At 39.3% G+C, this 22,681-nt stretch overlaps 1 protein-coding gene across 3 annotated transcripts in view; it reads left to right on the top strand.

The window, feature by feature from the left end:
* The first annotated feature begins 731 nt into the window (after positions 1 to 731).
* FAM117B (family with sequence similarity 117 member B) overlaps positions 732 to 22,681 on the top strand; it is a 72,615-nt gene continuing 50,665 nt past the window's right edge. For all 3 annotated transcript variants that reach the window (XM_027590526.2, XM_027590527.2, XM_027590528.2), the window contains exon 1: positions 732 to 1,472. In XM_027590526.2, coding sequence (XP_027446327.2) covers positions 866 to 1,472 — 607 coding nt within the window. In that variant the 5' untranslated portion in view covers positions 732 to 865. The remainder of the gene's footprint in view (positions 1,473 to 22,681) is intronic.

Raw genomic sequence — 22,681 nt, forward strand, 5'->3', positions numbered from 1 at the left:
AAGGTGGCGAAAGCACTTGGTAACTGGACTTCATAGATAGGATCTAAAACCACATTCTAACAAGCAATTTTAATCTTTCTGAGATTTGGCTCTTTGTAGAGATTTGAACCAAAAAAAAAAAGGAGACGAGGTGTAAAATGCCAACAAGATTAATTAAATTTCTTCTTTGAGCTCTGTCCAAACGTTGACGGAATTAGGACAGAACAAAAAGAGATGAACTTACATATCCTCTGTGCGTTAAAACTGAGGTAAGGAAGTGAGTTATGGGGAAAAGACTTGAGACATCCTTGGGGACCGCTCTCGTTCAGGACATTTCCTTTCACAACATTCCAGAGTCTGAGTCCCCAGGGCTCCCCCCAGTGGGAAGGGAAAGACGCGCGTGGCCAGGCGCGCGTACGCGTACATTCACGTGTACACATACACACGCGCGCGCGCACACATTACACATACACACAGCCTGTTTCCTCCGCTCCCCCTTCCCCGGGGGGCGGGGTCTCTTTCTCTTTAAAGAGCAGACGGTCTCCGCGCAAACCCAGGCTCTCTAAGGCCCCGGGGGCCCGGGACCCGAGCTGCTAGCAGCCAATGGGCGCGGTGGAGCGGCTCGAGCGCGGCTGACGCTACACCAATGGACGTTCGCGGGGGGCGGGGGCAGCGGAGGAGACACTATTGTTGATGAGGAGGAGCGGCGGCGGCGGCTGCACCACCTCGTTGCTGCCGGCCGCGGCCCGGGCGCCCCCTGCTCCCCGGATTCCGGCTTCGTCACCCCGTCGCAGGGACCTTCCCTTTGGCCTCGAGAATCCAACCCCTGCAACCCAACAACAACAACCCCCCCCGTCTCGCCCAGTCACCGGGGAGGGGGGGGACCATGTCCCAGCGGGTGAGGCGCAATGGGTCCCCCACGCCGGCCGGCTCCCTCGGGGGCGGTGCGGTCGCCACGGCCGGGGGAGCCGGGAGCCGCCTACAACCCATGAGGGCGACGGTTCCGTTCCAGCTGAAGCAGCAGCAGCAACATGGCAGCCCCACGCGGAGCAACGGCGGCGGCGGCGGCAACAACGGCGGCTGCTGTGGTGGCGCCTCAGGCCCCTCAGGCGGCGGCGGCGGCGGCGGCGGCGGCGGCGGAGGCCCGCGCACCGCCTCGCGCAGCACGAGCCCCACGCGCGGCGGCGGGAGTGCGGCCGCGCGCACCAGCCCCACAGTGGCCACGCAGACGGGCGCGTCCGCGACGTCCACGCGAGGCACCAGCCCCACGCGCGGCGCCGCGCCCGGGGCTCGCGGGAGCCCCCCACGGCCCCAGCCCCCGCCGCCGCTGCTGGGCACCGTGTCGTCGCCTTGCTCGTCGCCCACCCACCTGTGGACTGGCGAGGTGAGCGCAGCCCCACCCCCATCCCGCGTCCGGCACCGGAGAAGGTCCCCGGAGCAGAGCCGTAGTTCCCCGGAGAGGAGGAGCCCAAGCGCCCCGGTTTGCAAAGCAGGTACGTGCTGCGCGGCGAGGGGAAGGCGGCGGGAAGAGGTCCCGGGCGCGCGCTGCTTTCGCGCGTGGACTGCGGCGCTACCGGGGAGCGGGGCGGCCGGGGGCGGGGCCGGGGCGGGGCCCGGGTGGTGCGGTGCCGCCTTCCCCGGCGAGCCCCGAGCCCTCTCCACCGCTCCCTGTTCGTCTCATTCATTGCTCTGCCGACCTTGCGCGGGTCCACCACAGTGCAGGTGCAGCCGCTAACCTTGTAGTTGGGCTGAGACTTGTTAATGATAAACCTGGGATTCTGGGCACCGACCGGTTACTGCTTACCCTCCCTTGGGGGTGAGGGTAGGAGTGGTTTGTCACTTTAAGTGACATGGTTAATGTTAATATAGCACATGTCTGTTGCTAAGTATTTCTCTTTCGCAGAACAGTTTCAGATTGTAAAGATCGAATTCATTAGCATAGCAGATTTGGATCCCTGAAGAGACGTGAGGCTGGGAGCGTGTTAGCATTTCCTAAGGCTTGATAAGTGGGTAGCAAGAAGTTAAGGAAGATGCCTTTGGAAGGTTTATGGGCTTTATCTTAGAGTCTGGGTGTCTCTCTGAAATACTGATAGTGAGGGCGCCTGGGTGGCTCAGTCGTTAAGCGTTTGCCTTCAGCTCAGGTTGGGATCGAGCCCCGCCTCGGGCTCCCTGCTCGGCAGGAAGCCTGCTTCCCCCTCTCCCACTCCCCCTGCTTGTGTTCCCTCTCTCGCTAACTCTCTGTCAAATAAATGAAATCTTAAAAAAATGAAATTCTAATATTGTTTAGATGTAAAACGATTTGTTTTATTAAAAAAAAATCCACCGATTGTCTCCTTGTTACTATTTTAGGGACCAAAAAACCCTGTTGTTTTTTTCTATGTACTTGGGAGCTTTCTTGGAAAAGGTTCTGAATGGAGCTGTTGGGTTCCCCTGGAGTCATTCATAAAGACTAACTCAAAAAGAAATTCAAATTGTGAAAGTGGAGAGATAAGATTTGTCATCTGATTGCCTTCGTTTTAGAATCTACTGAAAAAAAAAAAAAGAAATGGGTGGTTTTTAGTTTATGCAGTAATACTACAGACATTTACCTTTGTCTTTCCCTTGTCTAGAGAATTTCTTTAGAGTCTTTCAGGCAGAATTACTGGAAATTTCAGGAAACTTAGTACAGTACTTCTCAACCAAATAAAAGAGATTGTTAAGTGATTTCAAGGGTCCCTTCAGAAACGCAAGGAGCAGGATGAATCTTTCTTACTGTTTATTTTATCAAAGGTTTTAGACAATGGATATGTTTTTTAGAGAGATTGCCCTGGAAAATGATCAATAGTGTTTTCTAATTAGAAAAAGAATACTGTTTTAAACATTTTGAAAATGCAATTTTTTTCACTTCTATTGTTAAAAGTACTAGAATCCTCCTCCCCCTCAAATAATAGTTATCACTTTACTGAGCTCCTGCTGTACGTTTGGTGATTTACCTACAAGATCTCATTTTAACTCTCATGGTAGGTTTTAGAGAGGTTAAGTAACAAGTGGTAAAATTGATATTTGAATTCTGCTGGGTGGTACTCCAAAACCATGTCTTTTATATTAAGAAGGTAGCTTCATGATATGTAAGATAGAACCTGGATATATATAACATAGCAAAATTACACGTGCTTAGGGTTTGAAGCGACTCAGATGTATCTGGTGAACATAATTACTTCAGTTTGCCTTCAGCCTTCTGGAGGCCGCATAGTGTGGAAAGTGGAAGGGGAAGGAGGAGGTGGTGACCCCAGTCTGATAACAGAATGTGGCTACCCTCTCAACTGTGTGCCCCTTAAAGCAGAGCAGCAACCTGAGGAGAGCACGGTTAAATTAAGTATTGGCAAAAAGTGGAGGAAGGTGTTCTTTTCTTCTGCTCTTTAGGACTCTATTTTCTGGGATCTCGGTCTCCTCATTTGCCCAATCTTCGTGTTTCCCAAAGCTCCTTTCTCTCAGATCTGTCATTACATTTATGCTGTAAAATTAACCCTTCTCAAAAGCTTCCCCCATGTCTCCCCACCAAAATCAAAAAACAAAAACCCAGAAAATAAAAACTTTTTCCTCTAGTGCAGCACGCTCAACTAGATGTGAAAGAAATAGTGCCTGTCATTAAGTTACACTGAAGTGGATGGCTGATAGCTTCCTTCCCAGGAATGTCTTGTTTCACTCTAGTGGCAGAGTAGGACTTTCAGATTTCAGATTTCAAGTCTTCATAACACAAAGAAGATAATTTGCTGTTTTCTTCAGACTAAATCTGGAAGGAGAGAAGAGGGAAAAAGGACAATCTTTTTAATCACTGGGACTCCCATTTTGATTAAAGGAAAATGATCACCAGTTTCCAGCCTCAGTGAAATGTAGAAATCTTGACTGGTAGAGGGGAAGCGTCTGTAGTTCTGTAAACCTCATATGACTCAAATTCCAGGGACCCTCTAGATAAGGCTGCCAACTTCAGGGTGTCTGTTAAATGAACTGGATGCCCTAACCTTTGTTAGGCCCGAATGCCTCTGAGTTGAGGTCTCAGAATCTTTAGAGGGGCATCCCTATTCTGCCGCATCCCTATCCAGTTGCTTTATTCCCCCAGGGTTAAAGGTAATCATTTGTTAATCCAGAACTTCCTTCTCTTGCCTACTATAAAGTCATCCAGGCACCTATCCCTGACATATTTTAAACTTCTCACCTTCAGTGCCTGCCATCTCCATGGCAAACTGGTTTGCTATTAGGAACTGAGAAATGCTTAGAGAAGGTAACTAGGCAACAGTGTTAACTGTAGATAAAATGGGGAAGAAGGTGAGGTTTGTTTTTGTGCTTTCCCTCCTTTTGTCTTAAAATGTCAAATAGGCATATTACAAATGGAGAGGTGGCATATTAGCATAGGCTTTGGATAGACAGTCTGGGTTTAATATCTGTTTTCCACCACTTAGGAGCCATGTGATATGGGAATGTGAATAACTTTCTAACCTGTAAAATAGGTGGTGATGATATCTACTTCATATGGTGGTAAGAATTAAATGAAAGGAAATTGAAAAATACTCAGCACAGTACCTCAGTATAAAAGTTAGATATTGTATCATATTAGTTTTGCTTCTAGTTTTAGTGGATGTAACATAAATTGCCAGTGTAGGCTTAGTTTTCATGGTTGTATGAAATTTCAGGTTGGAGAGAACATTGCTTGTGAGCATCCAGAACTGGAGCGCAAGTGTGGTCTGTGGTTCCTCAGAATTACTTAGGGTCCTTGCTAAAAATGTAGACTTTAAAAGTCCCCCCACCACACCCGCCTGTGATTTTTGCTGTGCTCCAAATTTGAAAAGCAGGCACTAGAAACACCAAAGAAAAATAGTTTGAAAACTCATTACAGGGGCACCTGGGTGGCTCATTTGGTTAAGCATCCCACTCTTGGTTTCAGCTCAGGTTATGATCTCAGGGTTGTGAGATTGAGCCCCATGTTGGGGCTCTGCACTGGGCGTGGAGCCTGCTTAAGATTCCCTCTCTCCCTTTCCCTTTGCTCCTCTCCTCTCCCCCCCCCAAAAAAGAAGAGGATACTAGTAGTGTTTACAGTAGAGGATTATTAGAAGGATAAAATCCTTTTAATCTCTGTGTGGTTATAGAAATCTCCCAGTATTAGCTATTTTCATATCTTTATCATCCTCATCATCCAAGGGTTTGGACATTTGGGGTAATTTGTAGTGGTAGTAGTATTTACATTCTTAAGATGTGTAGCATTTATAGTTAGGAGGAGTAGAACATGAATTTGAGATGGGAGAGACTGTAGGATAGTAACTAAGGCATCAAGCATTTGAGTTTAGGTGCTATGGAAGTGGAAATGGCAAGGATAAAAGAGAGTGAGGAGAGTGTGGTAACCTTTTAGACACAGGGATTGAGAAAGGCAGTTCAGGATAATTGGTTGGTAGGTGGTACTAATTCTGAAAAGCAACACAGGAGGGAATGCAAGCTTGTGAAAAGAAAGTGAATGAAGTTTTAGACATGTTTAGTTTGTGCTCTCAGGAAATCCAGGCAATTTCTTAGACTGTGGCAGATACAGTTTTTAGAACTCAGGGGTGCAGTTTGAATTAGGGGCAAAAAAATTGGGACTCATTGATTTCAGTTCAGTAAACATTCACTTACCATGTACTTCATGCTAAGCATTTGCATGTGGGCAATGCTTGAAATGATCAGAACGGATAAGATGATGGGAAGAATCCTGAGGCTAGAACTCCGGGAGAAAACAAGCATTTTAAGGGTTGAAAGTTAAAAGCCAGTGAAGGAGCCTGACAAAGGAAGGAGAAACGGTAGAATAGTGTTGAGAAAGCTGGAAGAAAGATTAGATTTCAAGGAGGGGATGATAAAGATTTTCACATTCTGTGACGAGAATAAGAAGGGTGACCCTGGAGAATAGGCTTTTAAATTTGGCATTTCCGTCAGTTGATGATTGTTGAGAGAGAGTAGTTTGTGGGGGACAGAAATTGGATTAAAGTGGTAGGTGGGGGTTATTAAGTAAGGGTAATGATTAGAAATTACTATTAAGGAGTACAAATTACTCTTATGTCACTGAAAGGAAGGAAAGTGATGAAACAGGATGAAAAGTTGAGCTAAGGTTCATTTGTGTATAGGATGGGGAAAACTTAAGCATGTGTTTTAGGTGTGGGGAAAGGATTCAGAGGAGAATGAGACTGCAAGTGTAGGAGAAGATGAAAATAGTAGATGGAGCAAGGTCATGGAAAATGTGAGCGGCAGTGGGATCCAGCACGTGGAGAGTCTGGAAATCTCAGAAATGACTAAGGACATTTCTTTCTCTGTGGATGAGAAGGTGGTAAGGTTAGGTTAAAATGACAGATAACTTAGCAAGGGACGGAAGCAGTAGAAGGGAAGGAAGTTGAGAAAGTCAGCTACTTCCATGTCCAAATTCCTTGAAGAAAAAAATCGCGTATTTGTCCTAATACTATATTTTTAAATTTTATTTTTATCAAAGTACATTTATGTAATTAAAAATATCAAATAGCACAGGGGCACCTGGCTGGCTCAGTCACAAGAGCATGCGACTTTTGATCTTGGGGTTGTAAGTTCAAGCCCCATGTAGGGTGTAGAGATTACTTAAAAAATATTTTAAAAAAATCAAATAACACTGAACTTATAATCAAATAAAATGTTTTCCCGAAACATCTCTCTCTACTCCTACTTCCTGCCCCTAGAGACAGTCCCTTTCAACTCTTAGTACTCTTTGTTTCTGGGGAAATTTTTTCTATCATTTCTCCTTTCTGTTGTCGTATCTTTTTGGAACCCCTGCTATGTGGGACCTCTTGAATTGAACTACTACTTTTCTTATTTCTGTCCTAGTTTATCTTTTTGTTCTTCTTTCTAGTGGCTTTATCTTCTGTCCTTTCAGTTGATTTTTAAATCTTGGTCATATTTTCGTTTTTCAAGAGAACTTACGTTTGCTGTCTGATTGTCAGGGTCTTCTGAAAATGTTTATAAAAGGTATAAATACCCTCAAAGTTGTTTTTTTGCCCTTTGCATTATCTTCAGAGCTCTTTTTGTCTTGAGCTTTGTCTGTCATGTTGAAAAGTGTCATTAGTTTTCTATTAATATTCAGATAGGACCTGGAAACGCTGATTAGGTGTTCAGTCTGGCTAGGTCAGGATGGTGGACTGGAGGATCTTATAAGAGAATGATGACGAAAGGACTCTCTAATGTAGGGTTTTTTTTTCCTGCCAGGTTTCCCAGGGAAGAGTTCTACAGTATCATGCCTGAGGATATGTCTGGTGTCTTTAAGTCCAGAGCCTGCCAAGTTAATCTCTCCAAAGCAGTTTTTCCCAGTCTTTTTGCTCTGGAGATAATTTCTGTTTCTCAAGGAACCCCTGCTTTCATGATCACTAAGCTGAGATATAAATGGTAAATGCTCTTCTCAGTACAGACTGATTTCTCTGTGGATCTATTTGACCAATGTATTATAATTTTATTCATTTTGTATCATTTTCCCTCTTCCTCTTCTTGGGGAAAAACAGTTTAGTTCACGTTTCTTGAAATCAATCTTCCTTCTTTCCTTCCTCTTTCTCCCTTCCTTTCTTTCCTCCCCTCTCCCCTCCTCTTTCCTCCCTTTCCTCTCTTTCTTTTTTTTTTTTTTTAAGATTTTTATTTGTTTATTTGACAGAGACACAGCGAGAGAGGGAACACAAGCAGGGGGGAGTGGGAGAGGGAGAAGCAGGCTCCCTGCAGGGAGTCCGATGCAGGGCTCAATCCCAGGACCCTGGGATCATGACCTGAGCCAAGGCAGACACTTAACGACTGTGCCACCCCGGCGCCCCGCCCCCTCTTTCCAGCTTTATGGCCAACATGGGGCTCAAACTCATGCCCCAAAAATCAAGAGTTGCATGATTCACTGACTGAGCCAGCCAAGCACCCCAATCTCTTTCCCTTTCATAGATTTTTAAAATTCCTAAGAGAACCACAGTACATTTTGCTTAGATAATGCCTGAGACAACCACAGTACATTTTGCTTAGATAATTGGCCTAAACCAAATGAGATTTAATTTTTCTAAAGGTAGACTCATTAGATTTAATTTAAATAAAGTTAGTAAAGTTAGTTTTTACAATATGAAAATTTATTGACAAAGTTGTATAATAAAGCTATGGAAACCATAAGCTAAGATAATATGAAAAAAATTGAGCCTGAGACACAATTTGTGTAAGAGTTTGAAAGAATTCTTTGAGTAACATGATCTGTCTCAAATATAAGTTATGCAGAATCGTACACATCTGTTGGTTCCTTGATCTCTCTTATAGACTTGTACATAAAAAGTGATGTTTCAAAAATAAAAACAAAATTTATCTCCTTAAGGCAATACATGTACAGTTTTGCTATCCAAATACTCAATTCTGGGTTGAGCTTGAAATGAGCACACCCACATTTCATTTTCAAATGAAATGAAACATTTCTTTCCCTGCTCTTGATGCTTGTTAAACAAGAAAAAGTTTGTTTATTCATATAAGAAGTTGAAAATGCAGCAAATTATTCATTGCTTTCCTGTGAATGGCAAGACACTTTGCACAGAAATCTAGAACTTCTGTTGGACAGTACAGGAAATCTTGGGTTGAGTTTATAATCAGATTGCAGCTAATTTATCACTTAATATATTTTTCAAAATTTGGTTGAGACATCTTTTCTGCTGTTGTCTTTTTTCCTGTCTGTTGTCCTTGTGGGTTACACCTTTCTGTTTCTTCAGTAATACAGTAATAGAACAGCTTTCTGTTAAAGGCTTGCATACAGTGGAGGTGAAATTACCTATAGTTTATTCCAAAAAGACTACATGAAATTTTTAGTTGACCATTCTTCTTTATAAGCTAGTGTTAAATTCTTTTGGAAGTAAACTTAAATATTTTTTTGGAGTTCTTGCTCTTAAAGGGCTGATTTTGGAGTGCCTGGGTGTCTCAGTTGGTTGGGTGACTGCCTTCAGCTCAGGTCATGATCCTGGAGTTGCGGGATCGAGTCCCGCATCAGGCTCCCTGCTCGGCGGGGAGTGTGCTTCTCCCTCTGACCCTCCCCCCTCTCATGTGCGCTCTCTCTCAGTCTCTCTCTCAAATAAATAAAATATTAAAAAAAATAAAAAATAAAGGGCTGATTTTGTAGTTGTATGTTCTAGTCTACCTACCAGCATGTATTCTCCCCGCTCTGTTAAAAATTATAAACGGTAGAAGAAAATATGGTGTCTTCTCCATACTTGTCTTTAAGTTCATTATTCTTAGAGAAAATTCATTTAGCTGTTTCCCTTCTATTATTCCAGAGTTATTCTATGGCATATACAAATACATATATATGTGACTATGCTTACAAGTTTATTTACCACTCATTATTTCATCAGGCTTTTTTTGAATATTTAGATCATTTCCAATCTTGCTGTTCAGTGGTATATTATGTTGAATATTCTTGTTTATACTTCTTTGTGTACTTATGAGTTTATCTGTAGGATGAGTTCTTAGAAATGAAATTTCTTGGCCAGAGATACACATTTTTCTTTCTGTTGTCAAATATATTTCAGGACTTGATATCAGTTCATACTTGAGTTCCAGGAGCCTATGTTTTTTCCCCTTCCTTTGGATTACTATTTTTTTTATGATTCCATTTTATCTCCACCATTAGTTATTAGTTATATCTTGTTTTAATATGCTTAGTGGTTGCACTTGAGCAGCGCTGTCCAAGAGAACTTCCTGCAGTGATGGCTATGTTCTGTATCTGTGTTGTCTAATATTTCATGTTATAATCTTCTATTAATATACTTCCATTTTCTGCCTCCCATCCTTTGTGCTCTCATTGTCAAATATTTTGCTTCTCTGTTATAAATCCTACAATACATTGTTACTGTTTTTACTTTAGATGATTATCTTTTATAAGAAATTAAAAATAAGAAAAAATCTTTTTACTCAGTTTTTACTGTCTACAACACTCTCTCAAGTTGTGTGAAATAGAGTGGTTGTGGTGTGAATGAAAAAGGACTTATTTGAGAAGCAAATAATTGATAGGACTTGTTAACTGATTACATTTGAGGGATGAGGGAAATGAGAGCATAATGATGGTTGAATATTTTTGACCTAGTTAGGTGATTAAGTTAATAATGTTAATGATAACTGGTTTCATAAATGCTACTATATTCTGTATGCATACAGAGTAGACCATACACTTTTGGAGCATGGTGCACTAACACTTTTAATAATAACATGGACATTTTGGAAGATAAAAAAATTTTTTTTACACTTACCCTTCTAATTTAGCATTCTTAAAAATTGTTATTTTACTTGGTGTTATACTGGGATTTACTGAGCTCTAGTAGTTTCTGGAAAACCATTTCACATCATTTATGTTTTCCTATTGTGCATGTACTGATATTTCTAAAGATAAGGATGAGTGATGTCTCTTTATATTTTTAGAACTTAAGCTCACTGTGCAGAGCATCTTATAAGGTATTAAGATGACATCCCTGGCCTTAATGGGCTTTAGAATTAGAGAGGCAATATAGAATGTTGCAATATTCAAGGGTTAATAAAAACAAGAAAATATATAACGTTACTAAGAAGAGTAGTATTTAATGGCAAAAGTCTGATAATGGCCATATGGAACTCTCTCTCGTGAGTCAGAGTGCTTTATGTGTAGGTAGACATGGATTGCTAGGTGATTTCTAGGTAGACATTCTTCACTTCTCTAGAAAGCAGTTGCATTAATGATATCCCTAAGAATTCTTGGAATGTCTGCTTCTGGAAATTGATTTAGTGTCATAGAATGCACCTGATCTACTTAGAAATGTTATGTTTCTTGTGTAAGAAAGGCTTAGAACCCATATCTTTGGACAGTCTCCCTACCAATTAATTTTTTTTTTAAATACCGTGTGGCCCACCCATTGCTTCTGTTACAATTAATCTGTTCCTTTCTCCCTTCAACTGGGGGGAATTGGGGTAGGGAGAACTTGCAAGATTTAAATGAGACCCAGTACAAATTTTGTTCAAATGAGTGAATGGATGGATTCCTGTCATTAAAAAATATTTGTAAAGACCCACGCCCCATCCTCTATTTGTCTTTTGTCTATTTTTTTCCTATTTATTTGGAAGCCTTGGTACACCAGATTTTGCCTGGCTTGAGTACTATTTTTTTGTCTTATAAATGAACTTTTTGTATGAAGATTATACTGCTGGCTCACTATCGAGTATAGTATCTTCAAAAATCCTTGGAGTCTTCCTGTTGGAAATTCCTTTAATACTGGAAAGTTGCATATTTCTAGTAACAGATCATTAGATTATTCTGGTCCATCTACACTTAACTGATATTTTTTAAATTGATAGTATACTTTTAATTGCTAACTGGGTTTAAAGCTAAGTATAGTAAGAGATTGTGGAACAGTTTTCCCCCTTTGTAAAGCTTTTTAAAATGTAATTTTTTTATTATGTTAATCACTATACATTACATCATTAGTTTTTGATGTAGTGTTCCATGATTCATTGTTTGCACATAACACTCAGTGCTCCATGCAGAACATGCCCTCTTTAATACCCATCACCAGGCTAACCCATCCCCCCACCCCCTCCCCTCTAGAACCCTCAGTTTGTTTTTCAGAGTCCATAGTCTCTTATGGTTCGTGTCCCCCTCCAATTTCCCCCTCTTCATTCTTCCCCTCCTGCTATTTTCTTCTTCTTCTGTTTTTTTTTTTAAACATATAATGTATTATTTGTTTCAGAGGTGCAGGTCTGTGATTCAACAGTCTTACACAATTCACAGTGCTCACTATAGCACATACCCTCCCCAGTGTCTATCACCCAGCCACCCCATCCCTCCCACCCCCCACCACTCCAGCAACCCTCAGTTTGTTTCCTGAGATTAAGAATTCCTCATATCAGTGAGGTCATAAAAAATATAGAACACTTCACATAAAAATGTAATGTTAAGCTTTTTCTTTTCTTTCTTTCTTTCTTTCTTTCTTTCTTTCTTTCTTTCTTTCTTTCTTTCTCTTTCTTTCTCTTTCTTTCTCTTTCTTTCTCTTTCTTTCTTTCTTTCTTTCTTTCTTTCTCTTTCTTTCTTTCTTTCTTTCTTTCTTTCTTTCTCTTTCTTTCTTTCTTTCTTTCTTTCTTTCTTTCTTTCTTTCTTTCTTTCTCTCTCTCTCTCTCTCTCTCTCTCTCTTTCTTTCTTTCTTTCTTTCTTTCTTTCTTTTTTTCTTTCTTTTCTTTCTTTTCTTTCTTTTCTTTCTTTTCTTTCTTTTCTTTCTTTTCTTTCTTTTCTTTCTTTCTTTTTTCAGAGAGTGGGTGGGGTGCGAAGGGCAGAGGGAGAGGGAAAGAGAGGATCCTAAGCAGACTTCATGTCCAGCGCAGAGCCTGATGCAGGACTTGATCTCACGACACTGAGTTCATGACCTGACCCGAAGTCAAGAGTTGTACACTTAACTGACTGAGCCACCCAGTCACTCCATGTAATGTTAAGCTTTTATTTATTTATTTATTAAAGATTTTATTTATTTATTTGACAGAGAAAGACAGCAAGAGAGGGAACACAAGCAGAGGCAGAGAGAGAGGGAGAAGCAGGCTTCCTGCTGAGCAGAGAGCCCGATGTGGGGCTAGATCCTAGGACCCTGGGATCATGACCTGAGCCGAAGGCAGACATTTAATGACTGAGCCACCCAGGCGCCCCCAATGTTAAACTTTTAAAGTAAAGCTAAAAACCTCTATAGATGTCAGACTTGTACCATTTAAAAAAATATGTGTGAAGGGCCATTCTTTTTAATGAGTCTGAACCTTCAAATAAGAGGTAAGAAAGTATGATATGCTATTTGCATATAAAGTATTGTATATAAGGTTGAAATCTCTACCAAAATTTATAAATTTTGGCTTTGTAGTGGACATTTGTTTCTATTTTCCTCCTTATAAATTAATAAAAATCTTTGTAAACTTCTGTATTTGGGAACTAGTCTGAGTATACATTTATATGTATCCTCTTTAGAAGAAAGTCCCAGGATTGAGATTATTGAGTGAAGTTTTAAATAATGTGATGCTTTGTAGCATTGCTTTCCAAAAAAGGATTGAATCACTTTACCCTGTCAACAGAAAGGACAGTATCTTCCTGTTGCTGTGAAGCCTTGTCAGAATTAGACTTCATGCCTTTTCTTTAGTTTTACCAATTCATTGTGTAAAATAGCATACAAGTTTTCATTTGTATTTCCTTACATATTTCCTGTGGTCATAGTGAGTATTTGAATATTTTAATCATCCTCATATAGTAGCTACTTAATACCATTTAATAAGAAATAATACTGTTACTAATAATAGGGTTGAATATTCTTTTAAAATGCTTATTCACTGTTTATGTGGAGTCTTTTAACTCTCCTAATTGACCCTTTATTCATTGACGTTGTAACTAACATTTTTAGCTACTCCTGTTTTTATTTTAATTTTTTAAAAAAAGATTTTGTTTATTTGCGAGAGCAAGAGAGAGAGATTGAGAGAACGAGTGGAGGCAGAGGGAGGAGCAGACTCCCCGTGGAGCAGGGAGCCTGACAGGGACTCGATCCCAGGACCCCAGGATCGTGACGTGAACCGAAGGTAGACGCTTAACTGACTGAGCCACCCAGGTGCCTGCTATTCCTGTTTTTAAAAGGCTTGCCTCATTGGCAGGTGTGTGGGGTATCAGGTTTAATGAGGTATAATTTACATACACTAAAATTCATCCTTTTTAATATACTGCTGTGTGAATTTTGATAAATAACACAGTTATATAACCACAACCGTGATCAATGTATAGAATATTTCTCTTACCCATAAATGTTTCTCAAGCCTGTTTAAGCCAAAAGCCCCTCCTTTTACCTCTAGGCCACAGCAACCACTGATTTGTTTTTGGTTCCTGTAGTGTTATGTTTTTCAGAACATCATATAAATGAGTTACACAGTACTTTGTTTCTTGAGTCTGGCTTCATTTACTTAGCGTAATGCATTTGAGATTCATTAATGTGGGGTGCCTGAGTGGCTCAGTTGGTTGAGGGTCTGACTCTTGATTTCGGTTCAGGTCATGATCCTCAGGGTTGTGAGATTGGGCCCTACATTTAGCAGAGTCTGCCTTTCTCCCTCTTTGTCCCTCCCTGCACTGTCTCTCTCTTTCTCAAATAAATCTTAAAAAAAAAAAAAAGATTTATTAATGTTATTGCATGTATCAGTAGTTCATTCCTTTTTATATCTGAGTAGTATTCCATTACATAAATGTACCCCAGTTTATTCGTTCACCAGTTGAAGGATATTTGGGGGTTTTCATTCCTGATATTAGAAATTTGTGCCTTCTCGCTCTCTCTTTTTTAATAGTCAGTCTTAGGTTTATCATTTTTGTAGATCTTGTCAAAGAACCAGGTTTTGGTTTCATTTACATTGTTATTTTTCTGTTCATTGATTTCTGTTCCTGTCTTTATTATTTTCTTTGTTCTACTTGCTTTGGGTTGAATTTGCTCTTTTTCTAGTTGCTTCTCTGATGGAAGCTTAAATTACTGATTTGAGACCTTCTTTTCTAATAGCATTTAATGCTGTGTATTTTTCTCTGAGCAATTTAGCTGCATCCCACAAAATTTGATTTTTAAAAAATGTTGTTTTTATTTTTTTTAGTACTTAACTCTGTGAAACAACACTGTTGTAGAAAGCATCCTTCAACTAACATCGTCTTTCATGAAGAAAGAAGTGTTTTCAAATGTATGTGTGGAAGCATAAGGAAAGTGCTATATTCTTAACTCTGCACCAACACGGTGTAGAAAGCATCTTTGCCTGGGTGGCTCAGTTGGTTAAGCAACTGCTTTCGGATCAGGTCATGATCCTGGAGTCCCAGGATCGAGTCCCGCATCGGGCTCCCTGCTCAGCAGGGAGTCTGCTTCTCCTTCTGACCTTCTTCCCTCTCATGCTCTCTCTCTACCATTCTCTCTCTCTTTCAATAAATAAAAATCTTTAAAAAAAATTTTATTTAATTTTTTAAATTAACTTCTAAATTGTAACATACTGTGAAAGTTTGATGTTTTGTATTTTCATTTTAATTAAGTTCAAAACATTTTCTAGTTTCCCTGAGACTTCTTTTTGGCTCATGAGTTATTTATAAAAATTTTGTTTGAGGGTTTTCTAGATTGCTTTCTTTTGTTGATTTTTAGTTTGATTCTATGTCAGAGAACATACTTTCTATAATTTCATTTCTTCTGAATATTTTAAGGTTTGTATTTATGTCCCTGGGTATGAACTGCCTCGACAAATGTTTCATCTACCTTGACAAATGTGCCCATGTGTATTGTGCTCTTGTTGAGTGTAATGTCCTATAAATTTAAATGAGGTAAAATTGATTGATAGTTTTCAGCTCTTCTATATTGCAGATTTTCGGGCTACTTGTTTTATCATTTCCTGAGAGAGAAGTTGAATTCTCCAAATATAATAGTGGATTTTTCTTCCATTTCTGTTTGCTTTGGCTTTGTGTATTTTGACACTTATTTTTTAATCTGCAGAAACATTTAGAATCCTTATGCCTTTTGGGATTGACCTTTTTATCATTATGCATTTTTCTTTATCTCTGGTAATTTTCTTTGTTCTGAAATCTACTTTGATTAATGTTTGTGTGTGGTCTATTTTTTCCATCCTTTCTATATTATTCTATATTTCCATCTTATCTGCATTGTATTTGGTGGGTTTGTCTTATAGACAGCATATAGTTGGGTCTTGGTTTTTTTGTTTGTTTTAAGTAGGCTTTATGCCCAGTGTGGAACTTTAACTCATGACCCTAAGATTAAGGGTCACATGCTTTACTGACTGAGCCAGCCAGGGGCCCCAGGGCCTGGTGTTTTTTGTTTTTTGTTTTGTTTTGTTTTAATTTAGTCTGATCCCTGTTTTTTAATGTGTTTAGATCATTTACATTTAGTGCAATTATGATGTTTGGCTATAGGTCTGCTGTTTTATTATTTGCTCTCTGTTTTCCCTTATGTTTTTTGTGTCACCCTCTTATCTATCTTCTGTTGGATTAGTTGATTATTTTTTAGTAATCCATTTTAAGTTAAATACTGGCTTTTTGGCTATCTCTTCGTATAGATTTTTTGTTGTTGGTAGCTATGGGGATTACAATATAGACAACTAACTTTTTATATACTTCAAGTAAAAGTAGAAATTCTTTAATCATTTGTGTCTCTTTAGACTCTGCCTTTTATGTTATAGTCATATATATTACATCTTCATGTGTTGAAAGCCCTATAGATCATATATATGATTGTGTGTATGTATCTGCACCATTTGCCCTTATAAAATTTGATATGATAGTAATGATTGTTTCAGAAGAAAACTCTTGATGATAAAGGTTCTAATTGATTAAAATTTGATATAGACAAAGGCAGATTGGGTCTTTATTGTAAGCTCTCTATTGAAAACAATTGAAATGGAAGAAAATTATTTTAGCAAAATAAACATGAAGATTGGAAAAATAACTTTTGGTCTTCAATAAATTAATCAAAAACTAAGTTGACTCAGTAGAGTTTGTGCTGGAAAATACTTTGTAAAAAACTTGTTACAAACACGAGTATACATACACTCATAGCTTTGGGTGAGGATGTAGGGACAAAAGACTTGAAGAGTTAGAGAAGCTCTACCTGGCACATTTTTTTTTTTTAATTGTATCTGAGTGTGTATGTATGTACATTTAAATTCTGAAAAGTGTCAGGCATTTTTACCTGTTAACCTGGTTTCCACTGATGGGACGGGGGAATACAGTACAGATAACTTTCACTTTCTACTTAAACAGTTCTGTTTTTTGAATACTTTGAAATAGAATGTTTCATTTCTGTAATAAAAGGGCTTATAAAATATCTATTTGGGGGCACCTGGGTCTCTCAGTTGGTTAAGCATCCGACTCTTGATTTCTGCTCAGGTCATGATCTCAGGGTCATGAGATCAAGCCCTGCGTGGGGCTTTGCACTGGGTATGGAACCTGCTTAAGATTTTCTTTCCCTCTCCCTCCAACCCCCGTGCACAAATCTCGCTTTCTTTGTTTTTTTAAAAAAATCTATTTGTATTGTAGCAGTGATTTACGATGGAGTTAAATGTTAAAAAAAAAAAAAAGATTAAAAATACAGCATTAGGGGCGCCTGGGTGGCTCAGTCATTAAGTGTCTGCTTTTGGTTCAGGTCATGGTCCCAGGGTCCTGGGATTGAGCCCCGCATTAGGGTCCCTGCTCAGCGGGAAGCCTGCTCCTCCCTCTCCCTCTCCCTCTCCCTCTCCCTCTCCCCCTCCCCCTCCCCCTGCTCGTCTTCCCTCTCTCACTGTGTCTCTCTCTGTCAAATAAATAAAATCTTTATTAAAAAAAAAATACAGGATTAATGTTATTTCCCCTTGCTCCAGACCTCTCTTTGGACTGTTTTGGTAAGTTTTTCTCTTTGAGCTGGCTCAGAAAAAGCTTCTTCTATGTATGTGTTTTCTATTTTCGAAGAAGTATGTTCTGTTCTTAAATCCACTGAAGAAAGTGATTACATCTAGAGGAACAGCTTTGTCATGGTGCCCTTGGTTGGTACTTCTTGAGACCAATCTCAAGATGAACCTTAGCCATTGGGCCCCACTATGACATTTAGGGGTCTAAGTTAAAGTAAATAACTTACATTGGATTATTCTAGTTGAAGAGGCATGCTGGCTGTGTTTATTTCTGCTAGGTTTCCATCTTTAGAGGCCCTTGGGATAGTGGTGGGTGAGGATAGGTAGGGCAGTGGAATCTGGCATGTCTGAACCACAAAAGAGTAGTGGATGAGGTGATGGAATAATACAGAGGATAGTGGTAGAGTTAGAATAAAACCACTATCAAATCAGCATACATATGACTGGTCAAAATAACTAGGTTATAAAGATTTTATTGAGAGACACCTGTCACATCAATGGGCAGAACTACCCTACATGCATAAACTTAGTTTATCTAGAAATATCTAAACATTTAGGAAATACAATTTTTAAAATACTCTGTTTTATATTTTTAAAGAGAGATTAGTAATAATTCTCATTCGACGTAAGGATTTATTTAAAAGAGGCATTATTTAGAGTGTAGTACAGAGCATTGGATTTGGGGTGCAGTTTTCTTTATTTTCTGTATAATCAAAGAGGAAAGGAAGTATGTCTGAATGTATGGCTCTTGGTTTTTTTGTTTTTTTGTTTTTTAAAGATTTTATTTATTTATTTGACAGAGAGAGACACAGTGAGAGAGGGAACACAGGCAGGGGGAGTGGGAGAGGGAGAAGCAGGCTTCCTGCTGAGCAGGGAGCCGAATGCAGGGCTCAATCCCAGGACCCTGGGATTGTGACCTGAGCCGAAGGCAGACGCTTAATGACTGAGCCACCCAGGCGTCCCGAATGTATGCCTCTTGTATTGGATGCTTGCCTCCAGAGTAGGCTGTATTTATTCCCATTTCATAAATGAGAATTCTTGGGCCCAAAGAGTTAAGTAATTTTGTATTTCAGAGAGTAACTAAATGTGGGATTTCGACTCCTATTTCATTTCGAGAACTGTTTTTTTTTTTCTTCAAAGATTTTATTTATTTGAGAGAGCAAGAGAGAGCAAGCATGAGCGGGGGAAGGGGGAAGGACAGGGGGAAAGGGAGAACTGGGATCATGACCTGAGTTGAAGGCAGATACTTAACTGACTGAGCCACCCAGGCACCCCAAGGCCTGTGTTTTTAAATGTTGTCACGATATTATGTAACGTAATTTAGCCGACATTGGGTAATTATTACAAATAGATATCATACTAGGCTGGATGGTTTTAAAGGACACAAAAATAAGTCATAGTATATACCAGAAGTTCCTCCCTTCTTGCTTCTAGTTGGAGGAGTATCTAGTAGTGAGTGCCTCTAAGACTGTCTAATATAGGAGTAGTTTTAGGGGAAACATAGAGAATAAATACACTGATAAATCAATGGTTAGAGTGATCTGGAAAAATGGATTGAACAGGTTGGAAAACAGGGCATTTCAAGTAGAATTATTTTCAGTGTTTTAAAATCACATCAGTATTTGGTAAACACATACTATAATAGAAATTTCAAAACAGACATGATTTCAAAAATAAAGCAGTGGTGATTCAAGGAGAAAAAATTGTAGTTGAAAAAGAAAAGTATGTATTTTTTAACAGTTACGACGTCATATCTGTGTTTACTTGCCAACAGGTTTGTCAGTCCCACATAGTGTGGAAATCAGTGAGTTTTTTTACTTATGGAAATCTTTGTTTTTTATTGTCAAAAGTGCAATAAAAAATACCAGCTTTGCAAAATAAATAATCAAGAGAGGATAAAGTTTGCTTATTTTGGAAAGCAGGGGGAGGGGAGATGAACCAGAAGATATTTTCTGCCGAAATTATTCAGATTGTTTTTTTGAAAGTTGGTCTGTTAACTGAATCAAGCTTAAATTATAAAAACTATTCTGGGGGATATTTTGGCCAAGAGGGAACATAACTAAGAGAAATGTTCCTCACATTGTTTCAAATGGAATTTTCAGGCATGTCATCGTGAAAGTATTTTCTTAAATCATCCTTCAGAAAAAAACAGTAGATGACTGTTGCTTTTTTTCCTTTGGAATCCTTATCTTTCAGTGTTTTATTAGGTCAAAGATGAAGAAATGTTAAAAGCACCAATTTGCTTTATCCATTTTTTTTTTACTTTGTTTGCTTGAAGTAGTATTTTTCTGGACTCTTGGTTGCAAATAACAACCCAACTTCTAAGTAGAATGGCAACAGCATTGATAAAATTCTGAATAACCAAGAACTTGGATAGATCTGTCCACAAGGATGAAATGTTTTCAGGATACTTTGTAATAATTCCTTAATCTTTCATCTGTGTCTGTTAGCTTCACTCTGTTCTATCTCAAATTAACAATTATTTATTGAGTACCATATGCTAGACACAATTTTAGTTGCTGGAGAAACAAATATGAAATAAATGAAATAAAACAGTAAGTTTGTATCCTGAAGGATCATATTTTCTAGTGTAGGAACTTTCTCTCCAGAGCTGGGAACAAGGCCACAGACCATTCCAGACTTGTATTTTCATCTGTAAGACCCATGAGACACATAGGCTTCTTCCTTACCAACTCCAGCTAAAAAAACTCCAGGGAAGGACTTAAGTTTTGTGCCCATTCCAGAACCAGTTACTGCACCCAAAAAGATGAGGTACTATTTGTAACCAAGTCTGGGTCATTTATACATGCTGTTCAGAGACAAGAGTCTGTTACCAAAAGAAGGAGAAGGGTGGGGAGTGAGTATATACTAGGCAGGCAGATGGTAGCTCTTCTCTGATGTTTACATTTTGAAGTTTGAGTCCTTGTATTCAGTGTTTCAAATAACTTAACAAATATGCCAACACTTTACTAGCTTTGAAAGCTTGAAAGTGTTAGTCTTCTCTTAGTTTCTAAATCAAGGGTAATTGCAGTCTTCAGTTTGATGCCCGAAGAGCCAGACAAATAATTTAATGATTCAGTGTATTGTTTCCCACATTATTTGCCATATTTGACAGGAAAGTTGTAGTCTTGTAGAGTATAAAGACATAGTTTTAGAAGTTAATGTTACATGGTGTTCTAGTTTGGGTTCCCAGGCACCTCAAGATTTCATTAATTTTAATGGTGGTCTCTAAGACCTGTAAATTGCATTTTTCCCCCTTAATTGTATATTGAGCATGTATAACTAATTAATGTTTCCTTTATTGATGGATACATCGCAAACAGTAAAAATAAGGGCAGTTAGTGTTCACAAAACTGAAGATTCTTACCTAAGTCATTAGTTTATCGTCCAGCAAAGAAATGCAGTGGAATTTCGTAATTTTCTTTTTAAATGAAGTTTTGGCACTACTTAGTGTAAAAGTTTTCAAAAAGGTTTTTCCAGGGGTACCTGGAGGGCTCAGTTGGTTAAGCCTCCGACTCTTGATTTTGGTTCAGGTCATGATCTCAGGGTCATCCAGCTCCACTTAGGGCTCCCCCGCTCAGCTGAGGAAGTCTGCTTCTCTCCCTCCGCCCCTCCCCCTTCTTGTGCTTGTTCTCCCTCTCTCTAAAAAAATAAAATCTTAAAAAAAAAAAAGGTTTTTCCAGTGGCTAATTTATTCTACATGATTAAAAGTACAGTTTCATTTAAAACTTTAATGCATTTCATGGATTCCAGTATGTTCTCTAATCCAATCTAAAAATTTTTTTAAATAAGGTTTGTGTTAGTTTAATCACAGGGGGTTTAGATAGAAGGCCTCTGTGCTTAACATTTGCAAACACACAATGCTGAGGAAGTGAACACCTTACCTTTGTCCAATGTACATGAAAATCCTCCTCAGTTTAAGCTAAAAAATGATTGCAGGAAAACAGCCAGTAGAGGAGAGCATATTGAATAAGAGGCCTCAGCTCAGGTTACATTTTTGTGTTTCTTTTAGATGACTTCAACATTAAATCTTATTTTTAAATGAAACATGTTCTCTTCAAAATAGAAAATATCTGTAATTATGTTAAGAAAGTATAAACTGTTGGGGCGCCTAGATGGCTCAGTTGGTTAAGCACCAACTCCTGATTTCAGCTCAGGTCTTGATCTCAGGGTTGTGAGTTCAAGCCCACCTTTGGGCTTCATGCTGGGTGTGGAGCCTACTTAAAAAAAAAAAAAGGTAAATATAAATTGTCGAAATTTTAGTAGAATTTTGGTTTCTGTAGAGACTGTAGTTAAGAAGACAATAGGTGTTTATGTTCCAAATAAGAAATTATAATATTAAGTGTACATTATTGCCTTCGAATTTCTGATATTCCCTAGCCTATGCAACTTTCTTTTTTTTTTTTTTAAAGTTTTTTTAGAGTCTCTTTTTTTTAAAGATTTTATTTATTTATTCATGAGAGACAGAGAGAGAAGCAGAGGGAGAAGCAGGCTCCCAAGGAGCAGGGAGCCTGATGCGGGACTCGATCCCAGGACCCTGGGATCATGACCTGAGCCGAAGGCAGACGCTTAATCATCTGAGCCACCCAGGCGCCCCAAATAGGAAGACTATAAAGAAAGCTCAGGGACTTTATGCCAGATATTAGGCTTACCAGGAGTGGGTAAAACCTTTTCTGGAAAGGGCCAGACGGTAAATATTTTGAACTTATATGCCATATAGTTTCTGTCACAACAATCATCTCTGACATTGTAGCAAGAAAGCAGCCATAGGTGACATGTAAATGAATGAGTATGGCTACGTTCTAATAAAATTTTATTTACACTGATACTTGAATTTCATATAATCTTCACATGTCACAAAATACTCTTGGTGTTTTTTCCAACCTTATAGAAATGTAAGTACCCTTAGCTAGGTAGCTAAGGTAGCCCGTGGTCATAGTTTGCTGACCACTGCTGTATTCTATAATTGACAAAGGAGATAAGGAATCCCTTCAAGGTTCTTAGAGGCTAGTGTGAGAGATAAACAGTTGAGTTCAGTAGACTGTGTGGCAAGTGCTCAAGTGTATACTCAGGGCTGATAGCAACACAGAGGAAATATGTTTGGCCCGGAAAGTTAGGGAAAGTTTCTTGGATATGATACTTGAACTGGGTCTTCAGAGTGGGTGGGCTTTCCTCAGGATAAGAAGAAAGGAAGTTAGCCATACTCTCTCTCTGTGGCCTTCCCATATTGACTGTATTTTGATTTCTTGAGCAAAAATACTCTTTACTGCCTCATGTCCTTTGCACATTCTTTCTT

This window comes from Zalophus californianus, chromosome 3 (assembly GCF_009762305.2).
Source record: "Zalophus californianus isolate mZalCal1 chromosome 3, mZalCal1.pri.v2, whole genome shotgun sequence".
Taxonomy (NCBI): domain Eukaryota; kingdom Metazoa; phylum Chordata; class Mammalia; order Carnivora; family Otariidae; genus Zalophus; species Zalophus californianus.